This window comes from Urocitellus parryii, chromosome 3 (genome assembly GCF_045843805.1).
Source record: "Urocitellus parryii isolate mUroPar1 chromosome 3, mUroPar1.hap1, whole genome shotgun sequence".
NCBI lineage: Eukaryota > Metazoa > Chordata > Mammalia > Rodentia > Sciuridae > Urocitellus > Urocitellus parryii.
In genome coordinates, this window is record NC_135533.1 from 217,783,048 (window position 1) to 217,801,947 (window position 18,900).

An 18,900-nucleotide genomic window follows, 5' to 3' on the forward strand; every position below is an offset into this window, starting at 1 on the left:
GCGCAGCCGGTGGGGGTGGCGCTGGTCGGGTTGTCCCCGCTCCCCGCCTGTGACCTCCACCTGGTTTTCTCATCTTAGGACGAGGCCCATGTGGTGCGCGGCGCAGCCCCTCGCAGCAGGTCCCCGTCCCCAGGTCCCCCTTCTGGGCTCCAGGGTCCTGCCCGGCCCTTGCCCTTCTCCAAGGTGCTGAAGCCGTCAGGCGGGGGCCGCACTCCACCCCCAGGTCCCCTGAGCCCCCCAGCCGTGTCCTGTCAAAATACTTTATTGAAGGTCGGTCGCACAATCTTAGAAAAGGGGTGGTGGTGGGTGGCGGCCACTCAGAAGTCCAGGGTCCCTGAGCTGGACAGCTTCCTCTGCCCAATGAGCAGGGAGGCCGAGGGGCACCCAGGCGCAGGTCGCCATCTGCGCTGCCTGGGGCTGAGCAGCGGCCGGCGGCCAGCCCTGGGCCTGGGGCGCTGCGGCCACACCTAGGCCAGCTCCCGTCTGTCCCGCAGTGAGCTGTCCACCAGGGCCTGCCTCGCCTCTGCTCCCTGGGCCTGCCGTCCACTTGGGCTCCCCCAGGTGGCCTGGGCTCTCACAGCTCCTCCCCGGCCGCCTCCAGCCCCGCACGTCCTGTGCTGAGCACCTGCTCAGGTGCCACCCAGTCCAGCAGGGTGGCCGGGCCCAGCTCCTCTGTCGAGTTGCCCAGAACCAGGGTCGAGTTGTCCAGCTCCTTTGCTGACCCGCCCAGTGCCAGCATGTCCAGGAAGCCCCAGTCCGTCCCAAGGCCGCCCGGGGGCCCTTGGTGGGGCACAGCAGGGTCCGGCCGGGGGCCTGGGGCCTTGGAGGCCAGATCGTCGTCCGGGGCCACCCGGGACGAGGCATCGTTGTGCAGCGTCCTGGAGAAGACTGGGCAGAGTTGGGGGACTCAGGAGGGACGCCGTGGGGGCAGAGTCCTGTGGCCCTCTCCCCGGCCTCGGGACACTGGGTGCACCAGGAAGAGGTGGGGGCAGGCACTCACCTCGCACGGGAGCGAAGTCCCCTGGGCTCTCGGCCTTGTTGGCGGTGAAAGGGCTGATGGAGGGGAGGACGATGAGGGCGAAGGACAGCAGCAGGACCTGCCAGAGAGGGGCGGTCACCTGCGTCCCCTCCACAGGGAGGGAGGCCAGGCCGGGACCCCAGCGCTGTGCTGGCCATCACTTCCTGCAGACCCCTCCCCGGGGACCTGCCTGCCCCGCCCGCGGGCAGGGGAGAGGACTCACCGCGGTGCAGGTGCCCGTGTGCACAGACTTGGTGGTGGACTGGACCACCATGGCCTGCAGCCTCTTGAGCTGCTCCAGCAGGGACCTCGGAGGGACAGGGGCGGCTGAGCCTGCGGGGCCTGGCCCTGCTCCTGCCCATTCCCCAGGCCCCAGCCTCACCGAAGTCTGGGTTCCACCCTCCCTCAGGGTCCCCGCCCGCCTCCATCATGGCTCACGAGAAGGCCACCCCGCTCTTCTGTGGCCTCCGCGGCTCTCCTGCCCCTCTCCTGCGTTCAGGCTCAGACACGGCCAGGGGGTGCTTGGCCACTATGAAGCCAAAGCCCAAGTCCTCCCTGTGGCCCAGGGGGCCCTTCCCAGCCTGCCTCGCCTCCTTCCCCCACCTCCTCTGCCCCAGGGCCTTTGCACAGATGGCGCCCACCGAGCTGGGGCTCATTCCCTGCCCCGTGGCACCCTCCCCACTTCCTGCGCCCCCCCCCAACCCCGGACGTGGACTCACAGGTTCTGCTTCTCCAGCTGCAGGACTTTCCTCTGCAGCTCCTGGTTCTGGGCAGTGCAGGCCGACATCCTGAAGGAACAATGAATGACCTGGTGACTTGCAGAATTTGTCTGTCACCAACTGTCCCCACTGATGTTTCCCTGGGAGGCCCCAAGCCAGAGAGCAAAGGCCTCCTGCCTCAGTCCCCTGGTAGCTGGGGACCACAACACACGCCTGGGCACCTGTGCAGGGCCAGGTCGGGAGCCCAGGTCTGTCGGTTTCCGGGTCCCCGTGGGGTGGGACTTCCACCGCGGCCGAGCCCCAGGGCTGAGTGCCAGGCTCAGAGTTGTAGACCCCAGCTGAAGCCCTGGCCCTCCGCGACCTGCAGCCCCTCCAGGCTGGGTGGCAGGCAGGTGCTGAGCACAAGGGCCCACCTTCCACCCCAGCACCACGGGGGGAAGCGGGGAAGAGGGCAGAGGCAAGCCCCCATCTTGGCCTGGGTGCGGCTGGCACCCATGTTCCCCATCAGCATCGGTGGCCTTAAGTCAGAACACTCGGGTGTGGACTTGAAGTGTCCCACTGGGCTGAGGATGAGCACGAGGTGGGCGGCGGCCGTCTCCACCCCAGGGCAGGGGTGCACCCAGCACCGGGAACGGGGAGCGGGAACACGGGCTCCCAAGGGAGAATCCTCCTCTTGAGGCCAGAGACTCTTGGACCCTCGGCTTGTTTTCCCCATAGGAAGCAGATGGGTCGTGTGCTGTTCTGCAGGGAGGTGCATAAGGGTCCACAGTCCCTTTGCAGAAAGTAGGCCCAACATAGCAACCGGAAAGGAATGAATTCCCCCAGTGGAAATGCTCCTTTAAACCAGGCCTGGTGATGCACACCTGTCGTCCTGGCCACTCACGAGGCTGGGCAAGAAGTTCCCAAGTTTGAGGCCAGCCTGGGCAACTCAGTGTGACCCTGTCTCAAAGTTTATAAAGAGCTGGGGGTGCAGGTCAGTGGAGGAATGCTTGCCCAGCATGTGGGAGACCCTCGGTCCACACACCCCCTCAAGGTGGGATGCAGCTAATGCAGTGCCGAGAGGGAAATGCATAGCCCTGATCCAGCCCCAGAGCTGAGCAGTGAGCAGGCACATTTAAACAATAGTCAGAAAAAAAAAAAAAAAAAACAATAGTCAGAGAACAACAGAATAAGTCCCTCAAAAACTAGAGGCTGTGGCCAGGCACGGTGGTGCATGCCTGTAGTCCCAGTGACTCAGACTGAGGGAGGAGGATTGCGAATTCATCAGCAATTTAGGCTGTAAGCAACTTAGTGAGACCCTGTCTCAAAACAAAAAAACAAAAAGGGCTGGGGAGGGCCTGGGGTTGTGGCTCAGCGGTAGCACGAGGCCCTGGGTTTTGGTCCTCAGCACCCTATAAAAATAACTAAATGAAATAAAGGTGTTGTGTCCAACTGTAACTGAAAAATAAAATATTTTTTAAAAAGCTCTGGGGATGTGACTGAGTGGCAAATCACCTGCCCCTGGGTTTCCGCCCCAGTGCCAAATTTCACCTACATACGTGTATAATTAGTTGGGAAGAAAAGACAGAAAGTTATTATTTGATGGGAACCATGGTCAGGAGTTATTTCAATAACCGTCACTTGACAAGAAGAAGAAAACAGACAAAATTCTGGGAAGACTGATCAAAAAGTAGAAGAAGGCACAAGTAGGCCACATGAAGAATTCAGAGGACGTGACGACAGACGCAGATGTCAGAGCCTGAAACAGCAGAGGGTAGGGGCAGTTCCGTGTGCCACGAGGACTTCCCAGGACCCAAACAGACCCGCAGCACCCAGCAAGGCCACTGTGGGCCCGGAGAGGGGGCCGCCTCTGCTGTTCGTACCAAAGGACCAAGAGCCCGGCCCCTGCGGCCCCTCAGCGCCTTCAGAGGGGCGAGGGGCCAGCTCGGGGCTCCCCTTGGGACAGCGCGGTCCTCCTCTGCCTCCCGAGGCCAGTGCTCTCAGGGCTGAAGCGGCACCACTCTCCAGCGCCGCGGGGCACAGGGACCCCAGGACCCTTGCCCGAGCCATCTCCGGGGATCCTTGAGTCCTCGTAGGGAACAGGCCCTAGCAGTTGTGACCCTCAGCACCCGGTGTCCCTCTCTCTGAGCCTCAGTTCCCCCAGCGCGAGCCCCGCGCCGTTACCGGGTCTCCAGGCCGTCGATGTACTCCTTCTTCTTCTTCCTGCTTTCTTGCGCGGATTGTTTGTTGCGGATTTTCCGGCGGATTTTCTTCAGGACTCTCTCCTCGTACTGCAGAGGGAAGGGGAGGGCTGAGCCGTCTGGGCGCTCCCCTCTGCTGTCCGTCGGGGGGCCTCCATTCAGACCCCCGGGGCGGGCGCCGGTGGGGGGAGGCCGGCCTGCCGCCCTCATTCTTGCAGTGTGCCGAGGCCCTGCTGCGCGGGTCAGGACGCCCCAACCCCAAGGATCCAGCAAGTGACGCCCCGACTGTGCAGCCTCGTGTCCCCCGGGGACACCGCGCCTGTCTCGGAGCCCGCCCCAGTTAAGAGAAATGGGGACTCGGGTGTTGACACCGAGTGGGACCATCCGCGGGGCCTGACCAGGCGCTCAGCCTTCGGGGCTGCCCGCGGGATCTGGGAACAGGGCCGCGGAGTGACGCTCTTGGGGGAAATCTCAGAAAGTGTCAGCTCCGGGGACGCTGGTGGAATCAGGGGGCTCCACCAAAGCCGCGTGCAGGGCGGCTGGCCTGCGGGGCACTGTGTGAGCTCTGACCTCCGAGAGGCCGGGACAAGCCACGACGGGACGGGGAGGGGACCAAGGAGGGCTTTTAGCCTGCAGCCAGCCGGCGGGTCACCACTGGGCACAGCATCACCTGCTGTGAGTGGGCTTTCAGGGTGGAATTCGGCTGGTGACCCACCGTCCTGACCCTCTAGTGCTGTGGTCTACTGTGGGACTCGGAGGGGAGCTGGGTGTCCCTCCCACCTTGGTGAGGGGCAGCTGGGTGGGCAGGGTGATGCCCTCCTTGGCCAGCAGCTTCTTCTCGTCCTCCGTCAGCACCAGCTCCTGACAGTGCCCGTGGCCAGGTCGCAGAGAGGCTGCCAGGTGCTGCTGTTGCTGCGGAAAAAACAGGAATTGCACTGGAGGTGGGAGGCGGTGGCCTCCGGAGCAGCCAGGGGACACCTGCACAGGAAGAGGGCGGGGTCCTCCAGCCCCACACCAGTGACCGTGTGACGGGTGCCAGGAACAACAGGAAGGGCAGACGGCACCCCGTGTGGCCTGTGCTTAAACCTGGAGGACGGGCAGGGGACGGGGAGGGGGAGAGCCTGCGGGGAGCTGAGTGCAGCACCCAGGGGAGGCGTGGCCATCTCCCTTCACACCGTCCCTCATTAGAGCCCAGGCTGTGTGGGTGCACTTGCCTACCCTGTTCCCCAAAAATGACTCGGTTTAGCCAGGCGCAGTGGCGCACACCTGTCGTCCCAGCGGCTCAGGAGGCTGAGGCAGGAGGCTGGCCTCCACCCGTCCCATGTAGAATGGGAGACTCAGGATGGAGGATAGAGGACCTCAGTCCTGGAAGGTGCTCCGCCCACCCGGCCCTGCCCACAGCATCTTGGCTGAGAGGCCCTGGGTTTCGGGGCCTCCTGGGAGGCACGTGTCCCCCAGGTGAGCTGGCAGCCCCCCGTAGCTTGCCCCAGCGCCCGCTCTTCCCCCTCCGAGGGGCCGCAGAAGAGTCCCTCCCAGCAGGCTGGACTTTGTCCCTTCTGCCTGGCACTTGGCTGGGGACACTGCCTGCTGTCCCCCTGCCCCTTCCTGTTGCTTCCACCCCATGAATCACTGCTCCGGGACAGTCTTGGTCCGGGCTGGGTCCAAACTCCACGGCCAGCACCCTGGCCACTGTGAGCCCGGCCAGGCTCCCAGCCTGCGTCTACTTTCATCTGAAAAAACAGGAACAAGGTCCCCAGGACCCCAAGACTGTGGACATAGAAAAAGTACATGAAAAAATGATGCATTTATAAAAGCCAGTCGTCACCGAGGGAGGTGACAGATTCCTGTTGTCCTAGCTACTCAGGAGGCTGAGGCAGGAGGATTCCAAGTTGGAGGCCGGCCCGAATAACTTAACAAGACCCTGTCTCAAAATAAGACAGACCGGGCTGGGAGCTCGGGGTGGAGCGCCTGCCTAGCAGGCCCCAGCCCCAGGGTCCTGCCAGCACGAGGGCGGGACAATCCTTCCCAAACCAGTACTTCTCCCTGCCGACCCTTCAGGGACTGCTGCAGCACCACTGCCTCCAGGAGGACCCCCTGCGCCTGTAGGAACACTCTGTGAGCTCCCTGCAGTGCGTTGCCTCACCCTGACCAGGGGACCTGGACGCAAGCCCACAGGTGGCCAGTGCTCACTGGCCCTCCCCGGAGACTGTCAGGATGACCTTTGGCAGGAGACAAAGGGGATTTCAAACCTGACTCTGCCACTTGGTTTCTGTGTGACTCTAGGTTCACAGCTTCACCTCTCTGAGCCTTGACTTTCTCATCTGTAAAATGGGGGGTCTGTCTGACAGGGGTGAGAAGCCCTGGGCAGGACAGATGGCCCCCACCGGTGTGCAGCGAGCACAACGGGACCAAGGCCAGCGCTAGGACAGCCTGTGGTGCCGGGTGGCTTGGAGTGAGCTAGGGACTTCTGTGCCCATTTTCCTAAATGTGGGATTTGGATAATAAAAGCCGTCTTCAGGGCCCCTGCGGGTTGAAGGATGAGGATTCCCGGCCTCTTCCTCTCCCGGTTCTGTGTGTGCACACAGTGGCCCGGCCCTGCCATCCTGGGCTGGACGGCCAGGGCTGGGTGTGGGGTCCCCTCCCGCCTGCCCCATGTCCCAGGCTTGGGCTGAGGCTCACCAGGTCCCCGCTGCCCGACAGGAGGAGATCTTTCACGGTGAGGTTGAAGCGGGAGGGCGTCTCTGCCTGCTCCTCGGGGTACAGGCCCCCTGTGGTCCACACGTCTGATGGGGCAGGAGGGGACAGGGACAGGGACAGGGAGGGCGTCAGAGGGGCACCTCAGCAGCGCCCAGCCCTAGCGGCCTCCCCAGTCTCCGTGAGCAGCCTCCACAGGCTGGGGCACTTGGCACAGCTTGGGACCCGGGGCCTGGCTGAGGGGACAGCGGTCGCCCCTCTGTGGGACGGACCCCCCAGCACACCTGGGTGTACCAAGGCGCAAAGAAGACACGGGACATGGTCGGGGACCCGCTGCCACTCTCACCCGCAGGACAGGGGTGAGGCTGGCCCCTGCCTGCCACCGTCCCTGCTGGTGCCACGCACAGTAGGCAGCTGCCCCAACAGCTCCTGGCTCTGATCCCAGGGTGGAGCCGGTGGCCTCAGGTGACTTCACCTCTCAGACCCACAGCTCCTCGCCAGACCAAAGGACAGAGGGAAGCCCAGCGGCCACCTGTCTCCAGGGGGCCCTCTGCCTGGCCCCAGGGCATCAGTGTCCCTGGAGTGAGTCATTACTGATCTGCTGGGGCCATCTGATCAGGCCTTCTCCAGCCAGGACGGCCCAGCTCTCCCCTGAGCTCCCCCAGGCAGGCCCAGGACCTGGACGGCCCAGAGCCATCTTCACCGTGGCCCAGCAGCACCCCTGGGGGCCCAGGAGCAGGGAAGGCAGCGGGTGGCCCCTGCCACTCACCCAGGTCGATGGCCACCGAGGCCTCCAGCACTTGGGGGCCCGAGGGCCTGGCGGGGCAGGGGGGCCCAGGGAGGTAGGAGGGGCAAGGCCCCTGGCCAGGCTCATTGGGGTGGCAGCTGGCCGGGGTGGTGGCCAGTCCGCTGCGGGGAGGGGTGTCCTGAGGGTCAGAGGGGAGGTCTTCAGAGATGCCGCTGTCACTGCCGGCGGGGGACCAGATCGGGGAGCTGGGATCCGAGTCTCCCGGGCCCAGGATGGCGCTCAGGAAGTCCTCGGAGTCGGAGCCCGGCCGCACCTGCCCCAGGAAGAGGGAGGGCGGGAGTTGGGGTCCGCGCTGAGCCGGGGTGACCGGAAACACCCCGGGAGGGAGGCCCAGGCCCGAGGCTGAGTGTGGCCTGAGTTCCAAATCGCTGAGCGACCCTGGATTGTTCCTGCCCTCTCTGAGCCTCCGCCCGGCACCTGTGCGCCCGCGGCTGCGCCCCACGAGTCCCTGGGTGGGAGCGCCCCACGAGTCCCTGGGTGGGAGCGGGGGCTGCGGGGGCTGCGGGGGCTGCGGGGGCTGCGGGGGCTGCGGGGGCTGCGGGGGCTGCGGGGGCTGCGGGGGCTGCGGGGGCTGCGGGGGCTGCGGGGGCTGCGGGGGCTGCGGACCTGGCCCGCGGGGCTCCAGCGCTCGGCCAGCTCCACGTGTCTGAGGACGCCGTCCTGCCGGTCAAACAGCAGGTCCAGGAGCTCCAGGCTGTCCAGGGGGCCCACGGCGCAGGCGGGGGAGGCCATCTGGGCGGAGGGATGGCGTGAGGTCCCAGCCCCTCGGGCACCCCCCAGCTCAGCCCCGGGCTGGGCCCCGAACCTGACGGCGGCCGCGGGGACCGGGGAAAGGCTGGTCCAGGAGGGGGCGGCGCGGCCTCGGTCTCCCCCTCCGCCCTGCAGCCGGGCAGCGGCGGGCCGCGGTGCTGGACGGCGGGGAACCGTCTGCAGAGTGGCCGCCGCCGCAGAGGGCCCGGAGCCACCACTCACCTCGACAGCCAGGCCCCCGTCCATGGGCCCCTCCACACTCCGGGGTCTCCGCTGCCAGCCCCAGGCCCACCCACCCGCTGGCTCCTGGCTGTGCCCTGTCACCACCCCCAGGAGATGCTGAAATAGGCCCCGCCGCGCTGGCCCAGCCCCGGGCGTTGATTGGCGGCCAGGGCAGACGGACAGGGTCCAGGGCCAGTGGGGCCCGGGCGGCGGGCGGGCCGCGGACCGTTATCTCCTTATCTGGGTTGTGTGCTCTCCAGCCTGCAGTGGGCAAAGGCCAAAGTCCTAGGCGTCTGGGCCGCGCCGTGACCTTTTTCCTACTTTCAGGGACTCTTTTCTTCAGTCACCGGACGTTGGGTCGGGACAGCTCGCGGTCCCTGGGACAGTCCTGTCCCCAGGTCGGAACAAAGCCGGTTCCTTTTCTGGGGGCTCCCTTCCCTCATCTGAGCTGCCAACCTCCTGCCCAGTCTCCAAGACCAGCTGGGACGGCCTGATCCTTGCCTCCCACTGTCGAATCCCTGCGGTCAAGCCCTTCTAGAATCATCTGTGGTTCATTAGTCAACATCGATGGAGCTAAACTTCCTGCCTCAGGGCCTTTGCACTGCGAGCTACCTGAACTCCCCTCCTGCGCCCTCCTCCCTGTTCTGTGGTCATCTGTTGGCATATCTGCCCGTGTTCATTGTTTATGAATCAGCTCAGTCCACTGACAGCCATCTTTGCCCCCAATAGAGAGGACTCCTGTCTCCGCCTCTTTATCGTGTTGGCACTTGGACTAGACTCTCAACTAGTTTAAATGGTATTTGTTTTTTGTCTTCCCTTGTCCCTCTTCCCTAGGATGTTGGCTCCTTAGGGACCAGGGTAGAATTTCTGGCTCAGTGCTGAGTCCCCAGTGTCTCAGAAAGGACCTAGCACATAGTAGGTGCTCAGTCAGTTGTCACTTGTTAAGCACCTACTGTGTGCCAGCCACGGCTTTAGGCTCTAGCAGTAAAGAAGAAGCTAGATGTGGCCGCAGACGAGTACCAGGTGAAGGAGGGCAGACACGTGGCGAGGGCCACTGCGGGGCTGGAAAACCCCCCAGAGGAGAGGCCGGGAGCAGGAGGCAGAGCCAGGCTGAAGGAACAGCTCGTGCCAAGGCCCTGGGGTGGGATGAGGCTGGTGTTTGGAGTGAGGAGGAGGGAGTCAGGGAGGGGACAGGCAGTTCTTGCAGGGGCCACGGCTGTGGGAAGGAGTTTGATTTGGAGTGAACACAGCGGGGAGCTGTTGGAAACAGGTGAATGGATGACAAAATCGAGGCTTCTGGGCGCAGGGCACAAGGCTGGGTGCCAGGTGGACAGCAGCGTCCTTGCTCACGAGACCTCACACCTGGCTTAGCTCCCTGATGGGCCAGTGGTCATTCCCTGCTGGGAGGAGGGGGAGGAGGGCTGCGGCGCCCGAGGTGCTTCTCCCTGACAGTAACTTGCATTATACAAGTGGCCCCCAGGGGACCCTGGTGCTGCCTGGGGACACCGTGGTGTGGCTACTGGGGTGTCCAGGCCTGGGTGGAGGCCAGGAGTGCTGCTCAGTGCCCTGCGGTGCCAAGGACGCCCACCAGAGAAGGACCTGCAGATTTGCCCGGTGCCGGGGCCTGTGACAGTCCACCCCCCTGGCTGCCCGTGGTGGCCTCGACCTGGCCTCAGGCCTCCCGTGTCTCCCCTCCGCGTCGGCTCTCCCTGGGGAGTTCCCGTGGCCACGTTGGCCCAGCGCTGGGGTGAGGGCACCTGCAGTGGGGGAGAAGCAGGTGACATGTGGCTTCTGGACTCCGCCGCCGCTGTCACCCGTTTATGACTCCAGGGAACACAGTGCCCTTGGGTGAGTGGCTTCCTCCTCCCTCCGGTAGAGACCCATGGGGAGGAAGGCCAGGCCTGGGCCACCCGACCTTAATGGGGACAGACGTCACCTCTCCCTCCCCAAGGACAACAGCTGTTGATGCTCTGCTGGCCTCAGGGAAGGGACTCACCAGCACCCGAGCTGGCAGCAGTGGCCACACCGTCATTCCAGCGACTCTGGAGGCTGAGGCAGGAGGATGGGAAATTCAGCCTCAGCGACTCAGTGAGGCCCTGTCTGAAGATACCCAGGGCTGGGAAGTGGCTCAGGGTGCGGCAGCCCCCGTCCAGCAGCCCCCGGGGGCAGAGTGCAGCACCAGGAGGCTCCCGGAGCGCGCCGTCAGTGGGCCTCGGGCAGCAGGGGACTGGGAGGAAGTGTGCGTCCCCTGCACCCAAAAGACACCCTCCGTGCTTTGAAGCAAGGCCAGCGGACAGAAGGTCCCCAACCAGAAGCTCCCTGGAGAGCTCGCTGGCCGGCAGGGCACAGGGCCAGTGCCTAGGAGCCAACCGGCCGGAGGCTGTGCAGCGGGCTGTGTGGGGCGCGTGGCTGAGGGGTGGGCGCAGCCTGTCACCCACAGCCCAGGCCCAGGCCCCCCCATGTCTCTGGAGGAGGTTGGGGGGGTTGGGTCTCTCTGTCTCTCAGCTTCTGCTTCAGGGGGCTTCCCTCCTGCCCTGGCCGCCTGGGCCTCGCCGTCCTCCCGCCCCTGCCTCCCGGGCCACAGGTGCCACCGCAGACCTCTGCTGCAGGGGACTTCGCCTTCATCTTGCCGTCGAATCGGCCAAAATGCTCCACGAGTGACAGCCGAGGTGTGGTCAGTGCGCAGGAGGCGGCATGAGCCAGAAAAATGAGTGACATCCTGTCAGCCAAGCGACACAGGGGACCTGGAGGACATTATGTTAAGTGACATAATCACTGAACAGCGGTGACCAAGACAAGAGCAGGGGTCACCAGCGGGGAGGACAGGGGTGGCGGGGAGCAGACGCCTCAGCAGGACTCTGTCTCAGAAAACAGAAAGGACGAGGCGCAGCTCAGCGCTGGACGCGGGTTCAATGCCCAGCCCCGGAGACAGACAGTGCCCACACGGCCACCGGTGCCGGGAGTCTCTTTATTCTGTGGCAGGCAGCCACCCAGGGGACCGCTGCAGTGTCTGCCCTGCTCCAGGCACAGGGACCTGGGTGAGGGGCACGGAGACTCGTTGAAATGTCATTCAGCTCCACGTCTGTGCTCTTTCCACGCCTCAGCCCCCCAGGCGGACCCTGCCCTCATTTGCGTTTATAAATAAAGCTTTATTGGCACCCGGCCCCGCCCTCGCTGTGCACGTCTGTAGCCTTCCCAGCTGCATCTGCCCAGTGGAGGCATCTTGGCAGAAGCCACGTGGTTTGCAAGACCAAAGAATTAATATGGGCTGGGGCGGGGCTCCGTGGTGGCGCTGGCGCAGCAGGCTCCAGGCCCTGGTCCAGCCCTGAGCTGCAAAAACCAGAAGAGCAACACACCGGTTCTCAGCCTTCCTGGGCGGGTCTTGCTGGTGTCGGCCTTAATACAGTGGACCCACACTTTCTGGGTTTTTTTTTTTGGGGGGGGTAACCAGGGATTGGACTCAGGGGCATTTGGCCACTGAGCCCCAGCCCCAGCCCTATTTCCGTATTTATTTAGAGACAGGATTTCACTGAGTTGCTTACTGTGCCTTGGCTGAGGCTGGTTTTGAACTCATGATCCTCCTGCCTCAGCCTACCAGGCCCCTGGGATAACTGGCTTGTGCCACGCGCCAAGCCCTTTTATATATTTATTATTAGAGTCAGGGTCTCGCTGGGTTGCTTAGGGCCTCACTGAGTTGCTGAGATGGGGTTTGAACTCGTGATCCTCCTGCCTCAGCCTCCTGAGGGCTGGGATTACTTGCCCCTGCGCCTTGCTGGGAGCCACCCTTTCAGAACAGGATCACAGGCCACAGGTGACTCTTGAATAGCTGGAGGAGGGACATGGAACTGGGAACTGGATTTTCAATGTTATTTCATTTTGATTAATTCAAACTAAAAGTGGAGCCAGGTGCAGTGGCCACGCCTCCGTCCCAGCCGCCGCAGAGGCTGAGGCAGGAGGATCGGGAGTTCAAAGCCAGCCTCAGCAATTTGGCGAGGCCCTGAGCTCCCGGCTGCCACTGTTGTGACTGTGTCTGCGGGACGTCTCGTGACGCCCGGTCAATGCCACCTGTCCTTTTTCCGTTTCCTCAGCCCTTTGGCCCTGGTGCCAATCTGGTCATGCCTTGAGGGTGCACCCGGGCGCATGGGGACAGAGGGGCAGGGAGGGGTGTGACTCTCGGTGGCCACTGCCTGCCTCAAGCCAGGAGGGGAGGCCACCCCCAGGGCCCCCTCCAGATGACCTGTGCCCCTCCTCTCTCCTGGGTGTTCTCACCCCAAGGGGCTCACACGCTTCCCTTTAGGGACGTTCTGGGGGACCAAGGAGGGAGTCCACGCAGCGAGGCTCCTGCCTTCTCCCTCCTCCCCCTCCTCTCAGGACCCTCCTGGAGCGCTGCCAGGCCATGAGCAACTCCCTCGTGACGCGGGTGTGGCGGGCGGGCAGGGAGGCCCAGGGACTCTGATCCCCTCTTGGGCAATGCTGAGCCTCTTCCCCGAGGCCGCCCGCTCCTCCCACACCAGGGCTGTTCCGGGAAGTCTGGCCTCTGCTCTGGGGGTGGCCTCCAGACAACACGAGGGAGGACCCGCCCTGCCCTCCCTAAGAAAGGAGGACACTCATCCACTCACTCCCACAGCCACTGGATCTATTGAGCACCTGCTGCATGCCAGGTGTTAGGGACACCACAGACCTCACATTGGCAAAGCCCGCCCCGCCCCACCCCCTGGGACCCGTGCTCCGGGTGGGGAAGGTGCTGATGGTGGCATTTACACCGGAGGGGGCAGGTCCACCCCGGGGCCATGCGAGGGACAGCCACGCAGCTGGGCGCACGGGAACCCTGTCATCCTAGCAGCTGGGGTGGCCCAGGCCAGAGGACCGCAAGTTGGAGGCCAGCAGGCTTCCTGGGAGTCAGCCACCGCTGCCAGCCAGCCCCCCTTCCCGGCCTGTCCCCCGCCTCCGTGTCTAGCCACCAGCTCATCCAGGAGATGGCTTTGTGCTGGTGGGTCCCAGGGGCACGGCAAGCCCTCCCACCAGGGAAAGGAGGCCGGAGGCCCTGCTGGCTGCAGGGGTGGCCTGGGCAGCCCCTCCTCTGGTCCCCAGGCAGGAGGTCCCCAGGCAGGAGCCCCACCGCGGGAGCCGCCCCAGCAGCGGAAAAGCATCTCCCACAGTTCAGCAGGCGGAAGTTCAAGTCCAGGTGTCCAGGGGATTGAGGCCTCTGGCCTTGGCTTGTCCAGAGCTTTCCCTGCGTCCTTCCGGCCGCATCTCCTTCTCCTGTAAGGACACCATCTGATGCACAGGGCCCGCGGAAGGGGCCTCACTTGACCTTGGTCAGCTCGGGAAAGACCCTGCTTCTGAATGAGGTCACCTTCCGAGGTCCTGGATGAACCTCAGGGGAATGCCATCAGCCCACCCCGCTCTCCAGGGTGCAGGCCCGGGGCAGGGTGCGGCTCAGGCCCAGAAAGGAGGAGGGAGGGAGGGAGGAGCGCCAGGCGGGGTCTCCCACGCCACCCCCAGCGCAGCTGGCCTGTCCACCCCAGCAGGTGGCCCAAGAGGGCTGCAAGGTGGGTGGGCAGTGGAGGGACCCTGAGCAAATCCCCGGAGCGGAGGAAAGAGGGACAGTCACACAGTCACTTTGAAGCCATCATCCCTGGCCTCAGGGGTCAGTCAAGAGGGTGCTTCTGTCCACCGTGGCTGGGCCGAGGTCCCTGCAGAAGTGATTCTGTTCCAGGCTGCAGTGACCTCTGTGCAAAGTTCTGGTTCTTGTGGGGACTTTGGTGACAGTTCTCTGGCCTTCTCTGTTCAGTTAATCTGCTCCGGGCCTGGCCTGGCGGAGGCCGGCACTGTCTTCCCACGGCTGTCACAGTCTGTGCTGAGCGTTTGCCCCGAGAAGCCGGGTTCTGTGCTCGCAGTCCAAGGAATGTCCATATCGTCCCCTGGCTTCGTACTCCTCTGTTTCTCCGATCTTTTTGCAGCTGGGCTGGACCCAGCCCTCACCATGCTAGGCGAGGCTCACCTCGGCGGAGCTAGTCCCAGCACACACACCCTTGTTGAGTGGTTTGTGTTTGAGCCAGGGTCTCGCCGAGCTGCCCGACAGGCCTGCTGCTTGGGATTCTCCCGCTTCTGCCTCCCTAGTAGCTGGGATGCCAGGCGCGGCCGCTGGTCCAAAGCTTCGATGAGTTTGGGGACGATGAAGGGCACCTCTCAAAGGGCTCAAGACGGACGGCCACTCCAAGCCAGGGTGGGGACCTGCCCAGACAGCGACGGCTCTCCCAGCTCCTGGCCCAGCTCACCCTGCAAGGCTCTGAAGCCGCTTCTCTCCTCGGGGCAGTTCCTCGTCTGTACCCTGAGGACGGATCCCGGGGCGACGTCAAGCTCCTGCCAGCTCCAAGGTCAGGGTTGATGTTCAATCCCGTGGAAATCTGCCTGAGAAGGGGGGCCCTGGAGAGCCCCAGGGAGATGTGGGCGTGCAGGAGAAGCCCAGTGTGCGAGGACAGGTCCACTGGGTCAGGCTCACACGGGGGAGGGCGGCCGTGCACTGGCCTCACCTGCCATCCCAGTCACTGGGGAGGCTGAGGCAAGAGGATCTCCTGTTTGAGGCCAGCCTCAGCAACTCAGCAAGACCTTGTCCCAAAACAATAAGGAAAAAAAGGACTGGGGGTGGCCCCGTGGCAGAGCACTTGCCCAGCACGTGTGAGCCTCTGGGTTCCGTCCCCAGCACCAAAGAGAAAAGAAAAGAGGATCAGGAAGGGAGGAAGGCTTTACGCCTGATTAAACTTATTTATCTGGGGGGGGGGGGTAGGGGTTTAACCCAGGGCATTTACCCTGAGCCGCACCCCAGCCCTCTGCACTTTTTATTTCATGGCAGGATCTTGCTAAGTTGTGGGCCCTCCCTAAGTAGCTAAGGCTGGCCTGCAGCTTTCCGTCCTCCTTTCTCAGCCTCCCGAGTTGCTGGGATGGGGATTGAGTTCAACTTTCACAGGAAATTCACGCCCGGACACCCGCTGAGAGCTTACTTTGTACCTGGAATCCGCACACCCTCTTGATCTTTCCTTCGCTGAGAAAAAGAGCCCCATGGTTCACAGGCAAAGTTCTGAGGCTAAGTGCCCAACCCAATTAAAACCACACTGATCATTTATTGAGCCCCCACGGTATACTAGGCACTGTGCTGAGGACCCATTGGATCCTCCAGAAACGTGGTGGGTGGGGGACTGTTTGCAACCCTACTTCACAGCTGGGGATGCGGGTCTTGGAGAGGGGGCTCCAGGCCACGGCTGTGACGCTGACCCAGAGCTGCCCCGACAGCCACACTCTAGCTGAAGTCAGGCACGGTAATCTGGGCGGGGCCGTGATGTCCAGCACAGAGTGCCCGCTGTGTGACTTGAGGCAAGATATTTGACCTCTCTGTGCCTCATCTTCCTCCTTCCCCAAATGGGTGTTTTCTGTACCAGCAATTCTGAGCCACGTCAAGTGACCCGGGGCTCGTGCTCTGTAAAGTTTATTATTGATCTGAATCAGGGTTAGCAAACTTTGTAAGAGAGCCAGTTAGTAAACATTTGCAGGTTTTTTTTTTTTTTTGGTTGTTGTTGTTTTATTTTCCAATGATGAGTTGGAAACAGGACCCTTGTGCGCTAGGAGGGCGCTAACCACGGGGCTCACCGGCCCAACATTATCTGCAGCGGATGCAGATAACAGAGGAGTGACTGCGCTGCAGCGTCCTGTGCCAATAAAACTTCACGTGTGGGCACTGGGACTTGAATCCTGTATGCCTTGCGCATGTCTTCTTTTGACTGTTCTCCCCCACACCAGTTAATAACGCCATCCTTAGCTCCCGCGCAGTGGCCACGCCTGTCAGCCCTGCGGCTCTGGAGGCCGAGGCAGGAGGATCGAAAATTCCAGAGCAGCCTGGGAACTTAGAGGCCCTGTCTTCTCAGAGTGAGGAATACAAGGGGCCAGGGGCGCAGCTCTGGGGTGCATCACCCCTGGGTGAAACCCCAGCACCCCACAAAAACCCATCAAGGGAGTGATGACTTGGACTTTAATTGTGCTGACTGATCATACCTGCTGTCTGTGTGACCCTGTGACTGTCACCTTCATGATCGTGCACCGCTGGGACAGAGGGGATGTGCATGTGCCTGACTAGAGGACACCCCCACTCTATATTTTCTTACCATTCTGTGCCTCTCTTTCGCCCATTTCTTCCTTGCTGTGCTGGGGACGGACACAGGGCCTTGCCTGAGCCAGGCGGGCGCTGACCTCTGTGCCACCCCAGTCACTGCCAGTCACTGCAAGGCATAACTATTACGGAAACTCCTGGTCACACAGGGAGGTCACAGCAGGTTCCCTGCAGGGGCTAAGTCGGCTACCTGAGCCCCTGCGTCTGAACATCCGTGTCTGCATCTAGGGAGCATCAGCCGAGGTCTCCTGCCACCTGTTGACCTGAGTCTCTTGAGACCCCAAGGGTGCCCACTGTGCCCTGGGCTGCCCGCTCTTGGTCACCCTGCAGGCTAAGAGCGGCCTTTCCACTTTGTTTATTTCCTTCCTTGGTGGGCGCTGGTCTCAGGCGTGCTAGGCCAGCATCACCCCTGTCTTGGCGTGTGTGTGTGTGTGTGTGTGTGTGTGTGTGTGTGTGTGAGTGGTGATGGGGATGGAGCCCAGGGCCTTGTGCATGTGAGGCAAGCACTCTGCCAACGGAGCTATGACCCCAGCCCCACCGTCTTGGCTTTTAAGAGTCTAAAGGTATAGAAAAATCATTTCATAATTTTGTCACAGGAAAAGCCAATTAAATTCACATTTTGTTTATTTGTTGACTTTCTCTTTTCTGGTGCTGAGGATGGTGCCCAGGGCCCCACTGCAGCCCCAGAGGCAGACTTCCTGGGCGCAGGTCACCACCACTCTCTCAGGTGCTGTTTGAGGGAGGAGGGCAGAGCCGGGGGGTCTGCATAGACAGTAGTCAGGCGGCACCCAGCGACCCCGAAGAAAGCCCTCCAGGCCGCGAGCCGTGCTGCCCGCCTGTCGTCCCAGCCACCTGGGAGGCTGGAGCAGAAGGATCCCAAGGTGGAGGCCAGCCTGGGCCACCTAGAGACCCTGTCCCAGAACAGAGAAATAAGCACCATGTGGGCATGTGGCTCAGCTACAGCCCAGGTTCAACCTCCCACCTTTGTCCTCCCCTCCTCCAAGCCGGCAGGGTCCCCCTTCCCACCCAGGACGGACGGACTGACGGACGGCGGCCGGCCGGCCAGCGCTGGCGCCCTCTAGAGGACACGGCGAGCAAGCGCGCCTGCGCCCCGGCCCGCCCAGCCCCGCAGCCACCTAGAGCCGGGGTCCGCCGCCTTCCAGGGCCTCCCCGCAGACGCCCCCCGGCACCTGCCCAGCTCGCCGCGCCCGGCCAGCGCCACCGTCCGTCAGTCCCCGACACGACACGACCCCGACGGCCGCGGGCACCTCGGCCCCGCGCCCCCCAGGAAGGAGGCCTCGCGCCCGGGTCGGGTGGGCCAAGGCGCCCGCTGGCCCAGAATGGGCCTTACCCTCTGTAAACGGTGGGGAGGGCAGAAAGGACATGGTGACACGGAGACCCCCAGGAACCTCCCCCTCGGCGCCCACTGTCCGCGGGGCACAGCCGCGAGCCTGGGCTTCTTTGTGGGTGGAGAGGCCGGGTGGCCCCCAGGCCCCGGAGCCCAAATCCAGGGCTCTCGGCCCCTGGGTTCTGCACCTCGCGAAGGTTCTGCATCACCCGCCAGGGTCCCAAGGATTTCAGTGTCCGCAGGGAACACCCTGGTTTTCTTGCCATGGCCCCCTAGGGACAGGACGTCAGGGACGGCTCACGACCTTCCACCGGGTCAATATCCCAAGTCGTGGACAGGATGAAGGTCCACGGGAAAGGCCCAGGGTTCTGGGCCAACACGATGCCATTTCATACTAGGAACATGAGCACCCTCAGGTTTGGGTCTCCAAGGGGGACCAGGGACCCACCCCCGACTGATATGGGAATATTATATGTACTATCTGGGTTTTTATGAGAAAGAATCGCCCATCTTTACTCCGGTGTCAAAGGAGGAAATCACGGTGCAGAGCAAAAGGGGAAAACAGCCCAGGTGGTGTGGTGACCACGTCCGTGACCCCAGCTCCTCAGGAGGTTGAGGCAGGAGGACAAGTTCAAGGCCAGCCTCAGTGATTCAGGGAGACCAGTCTCAAGAAGGGCTGGGGTGAGGCTCAGTGGTGGAGCACTTAGAGGCCCTGGGCTCCATCTCCTGTGTGTGTGTGTGTGTGTGTGTGTGTGTGTGTGTGTGTGTGCTCGGGCGTGTGCATGTGTGGTGGGGACCAAAGCCCAGAGGGCTGAAATGAGTTTTTCAAGACCCCATGTTGCTGGACATGGTGGTGCACACCTGTCACCCCAGCAACCTGTGAGGCTGAGGCAGGAGGATCATAACTTCAAGGCCAGCTTCAGCAACTTAGTGAGATCCTGTTTCAAAATAAAAAATAAAAAGGGGCTGAGCTGGGCACAGGGAGGGGAGGGACACA

General features: G+C 63.0%; 1 protein-coding gene across 2 annotated transcripts; it reads right to left on the bottom strand.

Moving 5' to 3' along the window:
* Positions 1–258: 258 nt before the first annotated feature.
* Creb3l3 (cAMP responsive element binding protein 3 like 3) lies at positions 259–8,472 on the bottom strand. 2 transcript variants are annotated; one of them, XM_026404419.2, is made up of 10 exons: positions 8,392–8,472; positions 8,026–8,151; positions 7,381–7,672; positions 6,597–6,700; positions 4,698–4,823; positions 3,901–4,007; positions 1,738–1,806; positions 1,242–1,326; positions 1,001–1,097; positions 259–888 (listed from the first exon to the last, which is right to left on the bottom strand). In XM_026404419.2, the coding sequence occupies exons 1-10, from the start codon at positions 8,413–8,415 to the stop codon at positions 575–577; spliced, it is 1,344 nt and encodes a 447-aa protein (XP_026260204.2). In that variant the 5' UTR covers positions 8,416–8,472; the 3' UTR covers positions 259–574. The 2 variants fall into 2 exon arrangements, with proteins under 2 accessions (XP_026260204.2, XP_026260203.2); XM_026404418.2 differs by having other exon boundaries at positions 4,698–4,829.
* Between the last annotated feature and the right edge of the window lie 10,428 nt (positions 8,473–18,900).

What these genes read in the sequence shown, in the direction of transcription:
- Creb3l3 (XM_026404418.2), bottom strand. Translation starts at nt 8,415, where the DNA reads ATGGACGGGGGCCTGGCTGTCGAG. An exon ending in CAGCTGGAGAAGCAGAACCT is followed by an intron (nt 1,327 to 1,737) that starts GTGAGTCCACGT and finishes TGTCCCTCCGAG; the next exon opens with GTCCCTGCTGGAGCAGCTCA. An exon ending in ACACGGGCACCTGCACCGCG is followed by an intron (nt 1,098 to 1,241) that starts GTGAGTCCTCTC and finishes CCTCTCTGGCAG; the next exon opens with GTCCTGCTGCTGTCCTTCGC.